Source organism: Trichoplax adhaerens, genomic scaffold (genome assembly GCF_000150275.1).
Source record: "Trichoplax adhaerens TRIADscaffold_7 genomic scaffold, whole genome shotgun sequence".
NCBI lineage: Eukaryota > Metazoa > Placozoa > Uniplacotomia > Trichoplacea > Trichoplacidae > Trichoplax > Trichoplax adhaerens.
In genome coordinates, this window is record NW_002060949.1 from 398,648 (window position 1) to 417,757 (window position 19,110).

A 19,110-nucleotide genomic window follows, 5' to 3' on the forward strand; every position below is an offset into this window, starting at 1 on the left:
TGACTGAAATAATTAGTTAATTTTAAGACATATCAATCAGCAACACTTTTAAATGATGCGTTATGATTTTGTGCGAACTTTTTCTAGACTTTGACATACCATGAATTAATTCCTGAAATAAGAGATTTTTGATAATTTATGGTTAAATTACCAACTCATTTCTGCTACGTTAAAGTTGTAAAGTTATCAGTGGATCTGATACGTTACATTGTACACTGCTACATGTATCTAATTTTTAGGTTAACACCCAATCATATAATGTTATCGATTTTCAGTTTGGTTTGATAGTTGAAATAGGGCACCTAGTGATCGTAGCATCTCTTCTACTAAGGTTGAGCTTTATTTCAATCAGTATGAATAGTCTACTTTTCAGCATTTTTTTACTATTAATTTGTTGCGGAAGTTTTTCGACATGTAAATTCACTTACAACCCAAAGATTCGTTATGAAACCTGATATGAAATTCTATTGCAGAAATACTGTATATTATGCATTACATCAACTGGCTTGCAGTTGGGGAAAAGAAACCAATCAAGTACTACATCATTTTGTTACTTTATGCAATCTTTAGATAATGCAGTTAGTGATTCAGACTATGGATATTAATAAAAATATTCATTTATGGATAATTTTCTGAGATAATAGGTTGTAAAGGTTTGTAATAGGTTGCGATATTTGAAGTGTATTACAAAAATTTTATTAGACACATTGTCCGGATTTGCAAGCGTTTTAGTGGCCCAAGGCGATGAGATTACTTCGAAGATAGCGTTATAATAGTGTCTTAATTACTTTTAATATAGAAATTAAAAGTCCCCGGATTACTGTTAATTTGCACACTAATGCAATTTGTGGCAACATGCATTGTATGATAAAACACTTGAAAAGGCAATAATTATCGCAATGCAAACTGATTCTTCATTTGAATTAACAATTTTAAATACTAATTTCCATATCATTAATATTCGAGCGCACTGTTTGAAGTATTTATGTTGATATGCCTAATTTTTTTTCGCGATCGCAGCTAGATTCTATAGATGTAAGAATATGTTAGATGACGCGATTTTGGGAACTGCTTTATAGTAATTAGCTTAAAAGAATTTTGGATTTTTTTATTCCTGTGCAGTGCAGATACTGCCAACCATACTAAAAAAGTAATGCACTACTTTAATTAAAATCATATTAAGGAATATGGCTCTCATTCTCTTACGAATCCAACTATAAATTGCTGTTCTTATTACCTATTAAAATAAATTAAGGTTTTAATTTCTAATTTCTGATTTAGCTTTCCGAAGGTGTTTTTCAAAGTTTGCTTTTGTCGCCCGATAATTATATAATATACTTTAATCGTATTTTTAAAATAATCTATAGCACTTTGGTAAGCCAGTTCTGCAACTAGTAGAAGATTATTGCGAATGCCTTTGAATCGGCTGACCTACTACCGAACCTAAGGGAGCGACAAATTTATAGAGTGGCTATTATCATCTGTATCTTCAAATGATTGATTGAAAAATGGGATATGTTTTGTAAGCTATCTATACACTTTTAGATTCCTGTTATTTGGGAAGAACAAACATGCGATTTTTCGTTCTGTGAATTCTAAACTAGGATTAAGGCAATAGGAAATAGTTAATAGGGATAGATTTATTGAAGTACGGTAGTCAGTTACTGTATAGAAATAGATATATGTACGACGAGTATAGTTTCCCAGCCATGGTAAGATATATTCAGTTTATAAGCTTCAAACTTAGCAAATGAAGCTAGCGCAACGGATGATTAGTACCATAAATCGTTAATACCGGTACAATACAGATTGCGCAGACAGTTATCGTTAAATAAGGAAGAGCAAATGCTAAAGATCGATTTATGCTCTGACTTTTACTTTTCATAACTACATCTACATTGCATTTTACATATCTTGCGAGATAAAAAGATAGAACCTTTCAATAGGTCCAGCATGGGGATCTAAGTATTGTTTTAATTGATGTATTTAGCGTTATTTGGCGCCTTTTCTAAGGAGCAATCTCGACGATTTTAACTGCATCATGGGTAGGAGTTGAAATCTTGTATTTATTACGTCAGCTTCTTTATAATACAAAGGTAAGTTTGCACTACAATTAATACAGGGTTTTCTCTACAAGTGCTGCTTATACATCACATATTACTGTACATTAACACGGAAGTTGTAGCATACACGTAAAGCTGTATTCTAAGTAAGATACAACGTTTCGCTAGTTTACAGTTTCGTAGGACCATTTTTTATTCTGGTATTAATAAATGTCGTAATGAAAGTATAGGTAAGAATCAAACGCCATAAATATAAGCACTTAAGCGATAATGTACAAGCGTCAGCTCTTCCTAGTGCAGGGTTAGTTGCCATAGAAATTAATACTGTCATTCTTAATTAATTGTCCGCTCTTATTCTGTGCGCGCAGATTACCCAAATAGTTGTTAAGGTACCTATTGTAATTAATTTTTTTCCCGTAAGATCGTTCTGGCACATTTTAATTGCTGATTGACAATTGAAAATGATTTTGTTCCGATTACTATATTGTTGCATGATACTAAAGTAATGACACATCCATTCATTGTAGTTCATTCACAGCAAAAGTAAAAAAATTTCATTGTTTGGAATGATGCCTTTGTTTATTATGGTTTAATGCATTCTTGAAATTATCCGGTAGCATTTGTAAATGAATAGTTCTTCTTTTATGATGTTACGCTTTTGTATCGGGTTGAATATTAGACACGCTAATTTTCGACATCAACTCGCTTCATAACTCGTAAGTTAATTAGTGTGTGTAGTAATGTTCATCTATCGTCTTAAGCACGATGCTCTGTAGCTTATTTTTTTAAATTAAAACCGATATTTACGTATTTTAAACTTATTACTTTTTTGAATATACAGTACTTATTTTAAACCGTGATATATCGGTATTATTAACATTAAGAAAAGTAATCTTAAATATCAAATGCAGCTATTATATTATTTTAGTGATAGATTCGTGGATGTCAAATTAAGTTAAGGGACCAAAATCGTATAGTTCTTGTACAAAATATTCTCAATCAGAGAATTAGTGAATCTTATCAGGCTTGATTCTTCCTCAGACAGGAGTAGGTTCTACGACGATATAAGAACATTTTGTAAGCGTAAGAATTCAAAATTTAGTAAGCCACAAAGTATACGATGAATCTTTGTGTATGAAAAATTAATTGGGTATCATACCAAAAGAATGAGCATTGTAATCTGGTTATTGTAGTACTTATTAATTTTTTATACATCTATATTATTTCATGAATTGATCGATCATCACATTAAACTCGACTAATTTTAAATGTTTGACAAGATTAATTATAGCATAATTGATAATTAATGATAATAAATAGATAAATATAGATTTTCCGATCGTCTTTATCGATTTTGAATTCATAACCACGTAGTGGTTGCTACATAATAAGTGACTAATTAATCAATTGTTGTGGATATTTATTTGAATTCAGACTGGATCTGAACTTCCATAACACTACAAATATGGACTCATGTACCCTTGTAGGAACGATTAATGAAATTGTCTATCGTTAGTTTTGTGAATAAAAATCGAAAATGAATATCAACTATAGCTGGATTACTGGAAATGTGAAAGTAGAATAATTCAACTAAAATAAGAAGACGCGATACAATAAAATGAACGACAGAAGTTTCAATCGAAAACATTGCTTTCATTCGAAAATACATTCTTACCTTCCTCCCTTTTTTTATGGTTGGATTTTCTCTTCATTACAAAAATAATGCCTGAAATTACGAGCATAACTAGCACGCAACTTAATCCAACGCTTATTCCAATGATAGATCCACCATCGATATTTGGCAGAGCATTTGCAGTCGTTGATTTAGAGAAATCTGAAATTTTTAATGATATACGAGTATGAAGGCTTAAAAATTATATTTATAAAAATATTATTTAAGATCGAAGTAATAACTCAATGCATTGAAGCGTACCGGTTGTAACCGCTACTGGATTAGTCATAGTAGGGATTGATGTTGTGGTTGAGATTCCATCGGTAAAAGGATGACTGACCACAGTCTCAGCACTAGAAGTGCTCTTTAAGGTTGTAGTCGATTCCGTTTTTGGTTCTAGCGTTGTTAGATTATTATGAATGCTTGTAGAGTTATTACCTTATTAAAATGTTTTAAAAATAAGTCATAGTTTCAGAGGCGATATTTTATCGATAAAAATAGCTTTAAAACATACTATTTTCAAATCTTATCGCTAAATTGCTATAGAAATAGTTGCTAGTTTGGAGATATCTCCTAGCATTACTTGGTGTCTTATTTTCAATAGTTACGATTTCGTCTGTTCCGGGTGTTTGCGTAGTTTGCACGTAACTATCACTGGGTGTACTATCATCGCTAGAGTTGGATATAACATTATCGGTACTATCGCCAATTAAAGTCGATGAAGGTGTCGACGGCTCAGTTTTAACTGAATTTTCACTTTGTCCAATAGAGACTGTAGCAGTTTCTTCTTCAATATCCGAAGTTGTAAAGCTATCAGTGTATAGCCACGTTGGAGAACTAGTAGGTACTGATGATTCTACAGTATGAGTTTTCGTCGTTGAGGCAACTGTAGTAGGTATATGATTAGTTGTTGTAGTTTTGATAGGAGTTGTGATAGTTTTGATGGGAGTTGTGGTAGTTTGGATAGGAGATGTCGAGAATGTTGTTGTACTTTTGGTGACAGTTAGCGCAATAACAGTGTCTGTTGGATTAGGACCGTAGTTTCCTATCATAAAAATGTGCAGTGATACGAAATATCAGAATTAATGTATACCCAAATATATTCCATCTTTCAACTCAAATATTAAGGCAATATTAACTAAAATGATATTTACAATTCCGTATATGATCAGCAAGTTGTTATACCATGTACAACAACTGTAATTTTGCAGATACTTGAAATCAATAATTTTAATTATGTACGTAATTTACAAAGGATGATGAGGACGTCAAACTAGGAAGCGTGAGATTTCATTTCATTACCGAACTCTTACCAGTTATAAACATAGTTCCTAAAGTCCCGCTATCACCAATTCGATTTCTTGCAGACAGAGAGCAGATGTATAGCGTGTTCTTTCTAAGACCTTTCATCGTCAGTGATGTTTGATTTGTTTCTGTGTTAACAAGATGTTGCGAAAGACCTTGTGCCTTACATCTGATTATAAAATGTTGCCTGAAGCCGTTATCGTATCCCGGCTTCCAGGAAAAATAGACTGAGGAATTCGTAAGGTTCTCAGGCTTAAAAGAAGCAGGAGGCTCCGGTGGGCCTGAAAAAATTACATTACATTGAAGACTATCTATCGCATTGGTAAATCTACAAAGAATTTATCATAATCTAATAGAGGTTATTGTTCTTGAAATGTAAAATTGATATCACACAGTAATTAGTTATATCACGACTGTGTTGCTACTAGTTCATAGGTGCTACTTCGCTATTCTGATTGAATTACACAAGTTAATTGTAATTGAGGGTTTAAATAGTGTGAATTTAGTACAGTAAAACCAAATACAATAATCAATCTGCTTCGATATAGTTAATAGATGATAAGTTTTATAGGGAAAGTCGTAATTTAAAAGATTTTACATGCTGCTGTAGGAAAAATTATATTTTGTAACGACTATCAATAATTACTAGAACTTTACTTTCTTTTTTGCATAAGCTCTATCTAAATTTGCTGTACTTACTCATAACAACGACTGTTGTAGTTATGACTTTTTCATGGTTTGGTTGATATGAGGCTGTCCATATATAGTTTCCGCCATCGCTGGTGACCAAATTCTTAATGGTTAATCCCAATGTTACTTCTGTTGAAGTCTTGTTGTAGAAACTTTTCATACGATTTGATGGCTTAATTTCGCCAGTCATATATTCGTTAAAAGGACCAATAATTAACATTAACCGTGGGAATGGGGACTTCTGAAGTGTCAGTGTCAGTAATTCTAAGTTTCTTCCTGAGTTATCGGTCTTTTTGGCTGTACATAATAAAATTATATCCTCATTTATTCTTGCGTAAGTCTTGCCAGATGGCGTCGCTAAAATGGCTTCGGTTACTGGTAAGTTTAAAGCGGCGACATTAAAGAGTAGCAGCATATAGCAAAGCTTTAGCCACTTAGCCATAGGAATAAAGAGCGGCAATTGATTGCGGAGGCTAACATTGAAAAATGAAAGTTTTAATTTAAATTAATTTAATGACTGCCCTCGTGCGTTCAATATGGTTGGAAAAAGAATTAAAAGTCCTTTATTCCAAATGTCGTGAGGTACATATCAGTCAATCTGAATAAAGTATTATAACTTAAAATGATTTGAAATAAAACGAAATTTTAGTAGGTTTTTAGTAGCTAAGTGACAAGTTGGTATACAAGGACTGTAAAATCGGTATGAAATAAATTATGTTAAGCTAAAATGGCGTCTGAAACTTCTTTTAACCATCAGCATAAAGTATCGACTTCGTACGCTTAAAGGATTATTTTGCGGGGATGCAGCACAGTAACAGCTTGGTATAATTGATACACTCGTATTATTTTTATCTTATTTACATTAGCTTCTTGATAACCAATAGAACGGATGACAGGTATTGTTTGCATAATGTATTCTTATCTGATGACAACAATATTTGCAAAATAATTGCAACCATGACAATTGAAGTTATTTCATTTGTCATACTGAGTCCCGCTATCGCTTACAGTTTATTGGAAGCTCTTTATATGTAGATTTATAATTTCATTGTGAAATGTTTTGCGGAATAAAATTTGGCTAAGTTATCAATTAACGGGTGCAATGATTTCTTAAAAATTAATGCCTAAAATGTAATTTAAATGGGTTAAAGATGATTTTAAATAATTATCTTTGCAAAATTCTGTTTCTTCTTTCGGTTGATTAGCTTTATATAACAAGTACTGTAAATTTAATTTTTAGGCATAAGTAGTAGTGCTTAATAATAATTATTCATGTGCAAATAAGCAATTTAATAATGTGCTTAGAGCATCGACAAAGCAACTTTTATTTTGGTATATAACAAATAGATTCACTGCTTTAATATTTTGGTGTTTAAATGTACCCGGCTTTAAAGATTTATTTTTTAAAGAGTACCGAGATAAGTCTATTAAAATCTTCTTGGATTTCATTCGAAAATTCTATCATGTCATTAAATTGCATATGTATACCTGTCTATTTTCTTCTTTCCGTTTCATTTCATAATCACAGATAGATGCACTTGGCTAATATTATAAAATGCTTAGCTTGTATGCTAATTTACAGAATAACGTGATTATTTTTAATAATTTACTAGGCGAATAATAACTTAAATTTACTCCGATTTGCTTCCAGAATGTTCTCATGGCTCCTTTTTTTAATTAACTTTACATCCTTACACCGCAGAAAAGCTACGGTAGTGATATCATACTGAAATTTTACCAAATCAGAAATTGTGATACTTTTGCTAAAATCGCTTAACAAAATAAATATTTCATAGCAAGTAATTGTCATTCTTATGATCGGAACTATCATACTTTTAATTAATCGTTACGTATGTCTAACTGTACACGCCCAATTTTGGTTGTGCGTAAAAAGACGATTGACGGACATTTCACCATGACAAATAGTGATCTTTAATAGTACATAGCGATTATTATTCATTGTCATCTTGTCTAAAGCGATGGATGAAACATGTAGCAAGGGAGCAGCCCTATACTACAATGAATCATTATTATCGTGATTTATCTCATGGATAACATTTCGAAATCTAGGTCTCTAAATTACTCAATTAATTCAAGTAAGTTTTAATATATTTCGATCTAAGTCTACGATACTTACAATTGCGAAATGCTATTTGTTAGCGTACATGGAGTTCGATTCTAATTATATTTTATCGATTCTTACTACATAATTTCATATACATAGTATTAAGATATTTCACAGTAAAAATATTTGGATCTCATATAGATAGTTCAAGCTTTATTAATAACAAGTTGTCATGCAGTGAACAGGTAAATTACGGTATGTTCTGATTATTATGGTCACCGGAATTTTATAGAAGAAAAATAGAGGTATAAAAATTGGTTGATTTTAATTGGCAATTGATAATAATACTGTAGTGAAGCTGTTAGATAAGCTCTTGTTATCAACTTGTTATGTAGAAGTGAATTAGACATAAGTTAAAAATGATACCAAAATCTAGGGTTGTTAACAATAATAATAGGTATATATAAGTGATATTCGTGATAATTCAAGTATGTTGATTTCAGCTTCGTAGAATATTATACTAATCATATAATTTTATTCTGATGCTAAGTTCTGTACTGCGAGTGTTGAATTATGTTTTTCGCAACTATCATGTCATAAACAAGTTAGATAACATATTTAAGCAGCTGCACTTTTCTGTCATCATTGTTGTTAGTCCTTCTTTTCTAAGATCTGCTGTTGTAGGAAATTTTCCTTGTTTGTCAGAGCTTGTTGTGCTGTTATGTACGTAGTGTCTCAATCGATAGAGAACAAGTAGTAAAATCTGCTATTCTAAAATTTCTTGTGTGAACTACACTTTCATTACAGTTAATAGACCAGGTTTTGTTACAAATACATAAGTATATATAAGTAGATAAAAATATACTGTATGTAATTGTAATTATGTAACAGCTTCACGTAGATGTACGTCTATAGTATACCAATTATAGAATGTTTTAAATCTTCTGAACGTAGAAAAGAGCTTGTTCTGAATTTCTTAATCATGGCAGGAGTAAGCAGGCTAACTTAGCGTTTGGCAGTCACCTCATTTTTTTATTTAACATTTTCTTACGCCCTGTGTTAAGTTTTCTTGTTAGTGCACCGGAAATTATCAAGTTGCAGAGGCTATAAATGAATGTCGAGCAATATGAAAAAGAAATTTTTCAAAAGTTACTATACTGTTGTATTGTACGTATAAGAGGATGTTCTATGAACCACCAGTGAAACGAGCTAAGCAGCTTGTAGTTTTTTGGCAAATCTTTCGAAACTGAGTGGTAAATTTGATCTAGCAGGATTGAACTCTGAATTAAACTTGTGAATAAAAAAAAATCATAAATGGATTTACAAAGGTTAAATCCGTATTTTTGCTTAAGAGACAGCAATATAATAAAATATTCAGTTAAATCGAGCTCATATCTAATTGAGATACAATGATTCGCATTACGGTAGCTTATTACGTCTGCTCTCACTGGCACTGTCACAAAAGCTCAAGTTACTAGAGCATAAGCAGGGACTACTAAAGAGAAATTAGTAGTTCCTGGTCTAACTTTCGTTGCTCTCGGTTAAAAAATTTAATTTATAATAATTATTATTGGGATGCAAAATGCTGTGCCAATAGCAAATCAAAAAATTTGAACTCTCTACCCTTATGTTTGCATAATCGCATCAATAGTACATATGTAGTGTCTGGTCCTTCTAAAAATAATATAATGAAATAAATTAGATTTTTCTGCTACGAGAGCCAGCTTAATCAAAAGGGAACGGGTAATAAGAATTGAGTCTAAGATAGCACATCGTAACCTTAGCCCGTAGGTAGAGCTGCAGGCTACGCTCTACGTGTTTTAGTGATGATACAGTAGCAATATCAAGTTCAGCTCAATACAGCAAAATGAAAAAAAAAGTGTTACGGTTAATAATAAAGTCTCCATGGCCTAACCATTATAATTTATATATATATTATAATTTATACTATGTTTTACTGCAATCAAGAAATTTAAATTTCAGAACATCATCATGGTGCTGAGCTGAGCGTAATTTTGTACGGTAAAATACAGTAGAGACCCCTAGAATGTACTGTACTGTACAGTACTGTACACTGTATGGTACAGCATGCATACCGAAAACATACTGTACAGCACAGTAATCACACTTGGTCCGTTGTAGAATGTGGAGTACAGTACCGTAATTATGGACATACTGTACTGTACAGTGTACAGTACAGTATGTATCGTTTATGGTGAACTGTACAGTACTGTACTGTACAGTAAAGTTACTGAATTGCTTTACTCTTTTTTTACTACAGTACAGTATGTTTTGTTACGGTACTAAAATTTCAGAAGGTTTGTACTGTACCGTAGTGTACAGTACTGTACAGTACGAGCACTGAGTATTTACTGTTCAGCATTAACTTTTAAATTTTAGTTTAATTTCACTGATGCTTGCTTGAGAAAATTCTTGTTCTAATACAGTAGTAAATATTTCTTTATGGCGTTGGTGTCAGATATCATAATTATAGGGTAATGCTTGTAAATTATTACTTACAATTAAATCTGTTAATACTCTGTAATTTCAAGTTTCAAACGTTTCGTACAGTATTTAATGTAGTCAACTTAGTATCGTTTAATGTGTTTTACTATCTGACAATATCGTGCTTGTTGATATTTTAAATACAGTGTACAGCATATATATTTATTAATTATGCTGCAGATGTTTGATTTTTGGTATTTAATATACTGTAGTAATTAGCTGCTCTATTACTTAAGATTATTATTCTTTCTTTTAATTTTCCGAATGATAGGACGCTATTGATAAACGCAGGGGCTGTCCTGAACTATAGACTGTAAGACTTCTTTAATATTCATAGTTTTTTACTGAAAAAATGATAGACACGACACGTCCTATAAATAATTATTATCCATGTACCGTTATTTATAAAAGATTTAATATTGTAATCTCTACACTACTACCACTGTATAGGTCACTTGTTGACATAGTAAGACACATAAAATCTTTACGGCGATGATACTTACGGTATCCATCAAGTCTGCTTAAACCCCTTTTATCTTAACTATCATTTGCGTATAGAGATGGTGTAGCGGGTGCACATTACGAAAGTCAAGGAACTGTAGGTTTGTGGTAAAGTTTAGGAAGTGTTGCAACCAAATATCCTTTCACAGTTGTAAGGTTTGATGTTCGGTATCTGTGTATTACATTAATTAATTTTCCGTCTTTGTGCTGTTTTAAGGCGAAAAGATTAGAGAATTTCTACAGAGTTTGTGTTATTTTCGAATTTTCATCGGAATGTGGAATATTCTTGTAATACTTGGAATGATCATGTAGGTAGCTTTTCTCTGAGATAATTAATATTCGTGCTAATGTTTAATCATGCAGTATTACATTATTAGATTTTTCAGTGCTTGAAGATCTTTGCAACAGGGTACGAGTATCATTGGTTATCTAATTCTGCGATTGAATTATCGGATGAAAATGTTTAGCTTTGGTTAGCATGGTAAAATAGAATCGAACCCTACCAGTGGACTGGGCATGGATTATATGGCTGAATGCTTACAACATATTAGCCTGTAGTCAAGTAAATTAATGAATAAGCAGTTTAACATGTGTACGATATATACGAAAAACTTTATAGACGTTTCTTTAATGCGTAGTAGTATAGTTCAACGCAAATAATGATCATTTGTATAGTTGATAATTGTTTATGTACAGAGCCATAATGTTAGGGTAAATCGTAATTATTTATTTTTATTATTTCTATCGCTTGGCAGTCTTATAATTGTATATCTGTTAAAATGGGCAAGATATGATCATACTTGTGCAAATTACTATCAGAATAATTAATTATAATAGAGATTTGGAAATTAGTTTATGAGACTGTTTGAATATGTATGCATCAATAATAAACTAACTGATTTCTTGCTGAGTATGAGGATGTGATATCAGTATTTTATTCTTTAGCTTGTATACAGTTTATGTGATGACCATATAAATGCATGCAGGAGTATTAGACTTCGATTTTTTAACAAGTCATTTCAAATACTAATGAGTACCATAAGCGAATTTACCCTCCTCGACCACTTATGTCTAAAATTTCTTTAAAATTCATTTAACTATTGTTTTGCCACTCTGAATTGTAGTAAGTAACAATGTTACAATCGGAAAGCTGAGTAATCCTTTCAAATTATATTTATTCACTATTTACAATATCCTATTAAAGAATCGTAGACATCATTCGTTATCTTGCACAAGGAAAAGGGTTCAAGAGGGATTTGCTCTCCTATTATGGAAAAAGAAACGTCTTAGATAGGAATGTTGTATAAATAAATCTAAAGGTGGATTCCATTTGACTTATGCTATATATTTTATACATGAATTAACCTTGCTAGCTTTAGGCTTGCAGAAAACATTCCAAAACCTGAGAGTTTCATCGCCAGCACCGGTCACAATAGATTCTCCTTCAGGTGAAACGGACTAATAATGTATATAATCAATATGATAAGCAAACATGTTATCAATGGTGAACTAATTATTATTAATTGCACGAAACTTATTGACATATTTTCGGTTTAAGGCGTGATATGTTGACTAATTAATAATAGATCATACCAAGTAGAGGACGCGATATGTGTGCCCTGATAGTTCAGCTACTTTGGAGAGAGACGGGTATTTCCAAATAACGATATGATTCTTAGAGTAGCCATGTGTACTTACCTGTAAAGCGAATTTACAGGTAGTTATATATGATTGCTGACAACTAATTACATTAGTTGCTATATAGTACATCATAAATTTTACTGCTTGAAATACTCACCAACTCGTTTGTATACTTTGACCAAGCTAAATTGCATACTTGCGAGCCGGTATCAATGCAATTTATTGATTGGTTGGTCAAAATATTTCTAAATCTGATGCAACGATCAGCCGTTCCACCCCCCGAGGCTAAAAGACCATGCTTCAGATATTAAAAAAATTTCTGACTTAAAATTGTTATTACGAACCCAAATGTTATGGCAAATGTTAACTTTAAAAAGGTCTCGTTTTAAGGTAGTGTAGCCGAATTAATGAATCATAAAATTCGTTTTCCTAACTTGCGGACATACATAAATTTTCGCAAAATCTCATTGCAGAAGAGCATTTAAATTAGCAAAGACTTCAATATAGCTTGCAGTTAAAAATTCACGTACAGATGAACAACGAATGCTGATAGTTATATTTAGTAATGTAGACTCCTCGACATCCTGCTTATATCTCGAACCTGATGAGGTGACCATGCGATTGCTTTTACGGCAGCTTCATGGTCAGCGTACGTTTGGATAGGAGTCTCGGCAGACAAGTTCCATATAAATAGCTAACAGAAAAAGTACTGATAATTATAATCGTATTCGTGATCGTAATATTTATTACATAAATTAAAATTTAAAACCTTATTATCATTTCCTCCAGACGCTAAATATTGTCGGTCAGACGACCACTTTAAACCACAAACCTTCGAATAAGTGAGTTATCATTATTAGATTAACATTTAGGAAGACGGAATATTGCAAGAGATGGTGTTACTGCAAGATGAAGTGTAGTACTGCACCTCCTGTTTATGAGCCCTTAATTTTCGTGTAATTGAACATGGCGTTCTAGATCAATCAAATAAAGTTGTAATGATTCTTGCTAGCGCTAATGCCATAAACACCTAGAGTAACCTCTTTAAAATTTGGATATTATTTATTGATATAGGAAATAAGTAGTAACCTCAGATCGCGCTGGAAGATACACTTATCCCGGCTACCGGAGTATAGCAAATCATTATTCCATGCGAGTGTGCCTGGAATATAAATTGAATCCCGAATTTTAGCCGAATCTATTTACAAATTCAACCAAAAGGCAATATAAATAGCATATATGCCATATTTTAGAGATCAACGGACCAACTCGTGCAGTATGGCCATCTAGAAGAGCAATAAGTCTGGAGACAGTTACGTCCCATATATGAATGTAGCCTCGCTGAGTTCCTACGGCAATGTGATTGCCCTGTAAAGTAAAGCCATGCGTGCTAGTTCAATTAGTTTAAATCACTATTAAAAGAAATTAGTGTATACTTTTTCAGTCCAGGAAACAGACGTAACCGAATCTCCTTCACTTTGGAAATCACATAACTTAGTAACCTAAATGAAAAACATTTCATTGTAAATAACACCCCGTTAATCGAAACAATGTTTTGGGGTTAAATTCAGTTGAATTTTACATTAACAACATTAATAAAAATTGTAGAGTCGGTTACCTGCCCGTTATTTGCACTCCATAAATACACACACGTTCCGAGACCAACACTCAACACGTTTTGTGGCGACCAGTCAACTAAATTTAAATAGAAGTCATCCTGAAAGAGTAGAGGCGGAAAGTTATTGTTTGGTTTTTCCGGGTATCTTTAACTCAAAGTAACCTGCAAATCTGGTGCATCCAAAACTTTATACGGTGCCTTCGGTATTTTTCTAGGTGGCTATATCCGTACCAAAAAAATGCAGCTTAACGACTCATTGTGAAATAGGATCATAGGCTAAACTATTGAGCGCTATCGACCATGTAAAGATAATTTCGGTCTAACCTTAGTTGCTGAACACAGCAGACTTTGACTATATAGGTAGATAATGAGCAATACAACTTAAAATTTAAACTTGAAGCATAAACGTAATAGGAATTGTACAGTACCTATCGATTCCCAGAGGCGACATTGCATAACCAGCAATAAGCTTTTTTGAGTCATCAAATAATTTTCTTTTAGCAGGGGATTGATACTATCATAAACAGGTTATCAGGTATGTCGCCATTATTAAATTAAAAGATTATCAAAATCTCATGTTGCCGTTAGATAAAGGTACTCACTTCGAAAAGGTTGCAACTGTTTTCTCTTAAAGTGCTGATCTCTCTCGGTGTTGTTTGCTTCGGTTAAGAGATGTTTTAATAACATATTAAAAAATAAGCCAAAGCAAACCTGCAAGTTCGCTAGTAAACCATGTTATGTCTTACCTCCGCTCTTGTTCCTAACACTTCATTCGCTATTACGCAATTGTACATCTGATTTTCTTTACATTGAATATACGTTTAAGGAAATCCGTGAGTAGATACATGTGATTCAAGGTTTAGTGCATTAAATACGTTTCTGTTTACTATTCAAGAAGGCTGCCCTCGCAATAGTAACATTAAGCTTTGCTTAAGCCGAGTAAAGCGCAGAGTTACAAGAAACCACGGATCTCTAGGGACCCGTATAAAAAACTGATATAGCATTTACATTCGCACGTTCTCTCAGGAATATTATATTATTTACGGACCGTAGTCATAAACATCATCAAAACCACAAACCTTTACTAGATTGCGCGTTGCCATCTGAGAATACTGTATTATTTCTATTTGGGGATTCCTTTGACTGTATTTAGTTAGTAATGAAAATACCAAAGACAGATTGAAATTCCGTTAAAATTAAAATTATTTAAATTGGTAAATACACCAGTAATAGCTATGAAAAGCTGTTTATTGTTGAAGTGGATGAAGAAAGGTACAAGGTACAATTATACTGATACTGCACATCGCATAGCATATTAAACAGACAGTGATTTCACCTGCAATAAATTAAATTTTCCGTTCCAGTCGGATGATGATCGATCAGGAATGAAGCTGGGTACCCATGGGAATCATGAGATGGTTAACAAGACAAGTTTGTTAGCATTTTTGTGAAATCTTAAGACGAAATATATATATTACAATGCATAGTATACCGATTACAACACTTTTCTTTGGAAGGCAGTGGTGACATCATCGTGTGCTCTGCTCCGACCTGAAAGGTTAATTAATCAGATAGAAGTCATTAGTAAAGATGTGCGCGTCAATGAAAATGGTAACTGAAGTTTTAGTCCAGGTTAGAGAATACCAAAGTAGAAGATGGACTATTCATCAAACGCTTATTGTAGTTGGTATTCATGTCGACAGCCAGATAGCATATAATCTAGAAAAATTGAAAATCTTTTACGAATTTCATAGTGAAAATACTATATTATAATAAAGTTGCAGCAATTTCACTGATATAACTGTCATAACAGATTTGAATTTGTGCTCTACAGGAAATCGGATTACTGGTTAAAAAGCAAACTGTAGGCTTATCTCATGTAATCTTCGATAATTTTTATTACTGCTTTCCATGGGAGCGAGATTTGAAATTTGGACGAGAGTGTTCTGGCATTTGGTGATTATTGTCGAACGTTTGCGCGGGCACGGGCGCCATAATTAGCACTAATGTCAGTCTCTGATACATACTATCGGACAGTACGTTAACTTTGTGGCTAGTTAATGGTGTTACATGCATTTTTATTTTAAAGTTAAAAGTATTGAAGAGTGAGTACGTCAGAGTTTAACAGTTCTTTTGAGTGGCATTAGAGTACTTGATGGTAGTTAAATCAATGAACAAGCAATTGTAAATACAAACGTATTATATAACCAGAAACAGGATAACGGGCTGATTCGTTGAGTAGTAATAATTTAAGATTATAATAGATATGTGGTGTTATAGTCGGATATGAAAAGATAATAGAATTCCGTACAGTATTTATACATCTTTTTAAGACATTAATCAATTTATTAAGTTCGATGAAGTTTCAGACAACAGTTTGTACATAATCTCATCCGTTAATTGAGCATTATATCGAGTTAAGCTGACAGCGAGGGAATTACGAAGTGGGTCATGAAATTCCCTTGATCTAGCTACATGTATTGTTTTTAGGGGCTTGAAAGAAATCCTGATCTTCTCACAAAGTGATTTCGTTAAATATTTAATGCTTGGCCTTCACATTTGGAACTAGTACATTTGCAATATACTAAACACTGCACCGAATACCTACGATCGAAATTTTATAATTACGAGTGTACAACTGTAGTACCGTATAAGTCTTTGCAATTAATTGCGATTATAGTATAGCAATCTTTAGAAGGCTTATAATGCATAAATAAAGGAAAAGACATTACGAAATTTATTGTCCAATGAACACCATTGCAGAAAACTAAGCCAAGAATCTCAGGTTTTAAGTATTCATAGGTACAATTGAACAGGACTTATAAGGCTTTAATTAAGTTAAGAGTTCACCTGTAAAGCTGATATGGTAATTCATTACGAGTACAGTATGGATATTATTATTGTATTGGGGAATTTTATTATTCAAGATACGCATAAATGTTTAGTTTTGAAGGCTATCTACAGTTAGAATGGTATCTTACGCTAGCGACGTTTGGACCTTGAGAAATTTAAAAAGATGAACCCACACACTGATACAGAGTGTAACTCTGTATAGTGAAATCAAATTGATCCCACTACAACATTAATTAAAACATCAAGAACACACTGTGTGCACTATACGTGCAAAGCCGGTTGATTAAGTACAGTACCGCACTGAATTCAGCCGATTCATGTTAAAATAAAATATTTAAATGCTATAAGACCGTTACTATAAAGCGCAGGATTTTAAAATAACTTAATTACCTCTACTTACGCGATGTAACCAGCGTAGACAGTGTACTTTCACAGTTTAGATGAATTGAGAAGCTGCCGAGAAATTCAATTAAACTACCCAAAGTCTGAAATAGTTTTTAATTCTGTATTTGCAGTTAAATAACAGTCAATCAAAATTCCGCAGCTACCGCTCGGGTCTTAAAGCTTTTCAAATCTATTGCCGCGGATCTTTACTCCTCGCTACAGTACCGCATACTGTACACTACAGTACAGTATACTGTATAGTACAGTACAGTACATCGTGCCAATGTTGCCAACCTCTACTGTACAGTACCGTACTGTACTGTACGGTTCAAGATAACTTACAGTATTGTACTGTACAGTATGCAGACGGCTGATCCTGATTTTTCTAAATTAACAGTACAGTACTGTACTGTACTGTATGTACTGTATAATAGTACATTGAATCTTATTATTGGTTACTAAAGCTCTTCTTAGAAACAGCCATATAAGATCGTCAATAGTGATATAGAAAACCGAGTCAGAAGATCCATACTAAGCAGTCATTTTCGATATTGACGGTTTCGTTTGGTGAAAGAAGTCCGTCCGTCTACAGTATATTAGAGACCTTTACTAAATCTACAGTACTGTACGGTACTGTACAGTACAATATACTGTACATGTACAGTATACAGTATTGTACAATGTACAGTACAGTACAGTATGATAGTACAGTACTACGGTACAGTGTACTGTACAGTACAGTACAGTATACCATAGCAGTAACAATAAAGTAATAATAATAATAATAATAATTAATTATAATGTAATTTTATGCACGTACTATATCTTTATATCCTCCACTTCGGCGAAGATGTCAAGGATTTTAAATATTGGCTTTGGTTTAGCCTTTATTGTAATCGTGTCCATTACAGGTTTGTTAATAATTATTATCGCTAATATGGCTGAGATGGAATCGTAGACGTCTAGCTATTCATATTTCGGTGTGGATTTCATTTGATAAATAACCAGTTTAAACCGGCAAATGTGCAGGAGTGCAGGTGTTTTTTTTTAGCTATGACTGAACCTGCAAATGCTGAAGATATCGTCTTTTCAGTTTCTTAAAACTTACTTAATTAAAAATCCAGGCTAAAAGGCTTAGTCAACGTTCGAATATGCAACACTGGTGTTGATTAACACCGTAGCTCGGAGACGCTTATTACGACATTGAGTAATATGGTAGACGTAGTCGTTGATTAGTGGGATAAGACATTTTGTTTTGATAGTTAATTGAACTTACGCATACTGTAAACGAATTTGCACATAATATTAGTATCAATAATAACGCCATATAGTGAAATGCAAGAAAAAGTCATGGCTGTATTATTGACAATGAATATCGGTATACAGAATGAAACATTTTACGGGAAGTTGATCTAATTTTACTACCTATAGCTAATAACTGCCTGTGCACGAGCCGTCCAGTAAATGAAGGATACAGCACTGTAGTAGCACTGTTCATGATTTCCGGACTTTAAACATTACAGTCTATTTATGCCTGTAGGCAAGTTATTTTGTGCGCTTATACTCTTCGGATGATCGCCTATCGTCGTAAGCTACTAATTTTGAATCTCTGAACGCTGCACTTCTGCAAGTACGATCTTACTGTGCCGACAGATTCATGTTGATCCTTGTGCTGTACTAGTAGCTAGTTGTCAAATGACTATACCGATTAATTTTGATGATAGTTTTTCAATCTGCGGGCAAGCACTGTACCGTACCGGGGACAACGAGTGAAATACGTGGAGACGCGGAGTAGTGTTTGAGTAGATTATGT

At 33.0% G+C, this 19,110-nt stretch overlaps 2 protein-coding genes across 2 annotated transcripts; both read right to left on the minus strand.

The window, feature by feature from the left end:
* Positions 1-3,534: 3,534 nt before the first annotated feature.
* Positions 3,535-6,172, minus strand: TRIADDRAFT_57821 (uncharacterized protein; the record flags this gene model as incomplete). Its single annotated transcript, XM_002114195.1, has 6 exons — positions 3,535-3,653; positions 3,739-3,897; positions 3,997-4,131; positions 4,250-4,780; positions 5,049-5,321; positions 5,740-6,172. The coding sequence occupies 6 exons, from the start codon at positions 6,170-6,172 to the stop codon at positions 3,535-3,537; spliced, it is 1,650 nt and encodes a 549-aa protein (XP_002114231.1).
* A 5,851-nt stretch (positions 6,173-12,023) lies between these two features.
* On the minus strand, positions 12,024-14,854 carry TRIADDRAFT_64056 (uncharacterized protein; the record flags this gene model as incomplete). Its single annotated transcript, XM_002114196.1, has 13 exons — positions 12,024-12,065; positions 12,167-12,259; positions 12,395-12,499; positions 12,600-12,740; positions 13,044-13,136; positions 13,212-13,274; positions 13,371-13,416; positions 13,532-13,604; positions 13,708-13,810; positions 13,879-13,944; positions 14,061-14,159; positions 14,223-14,279; positions 14,807-14,854. 13 exons carry the CDS (start codon positions 14,852-14,854, stop codon positions 12,024-12,026), a joined length of 1,029 nt encoding a protein of 342 aa, XP_002114232.1.
* Between the last annotated feature and the right edge of the window lie 4,256 nt (positions 14,855-19,110).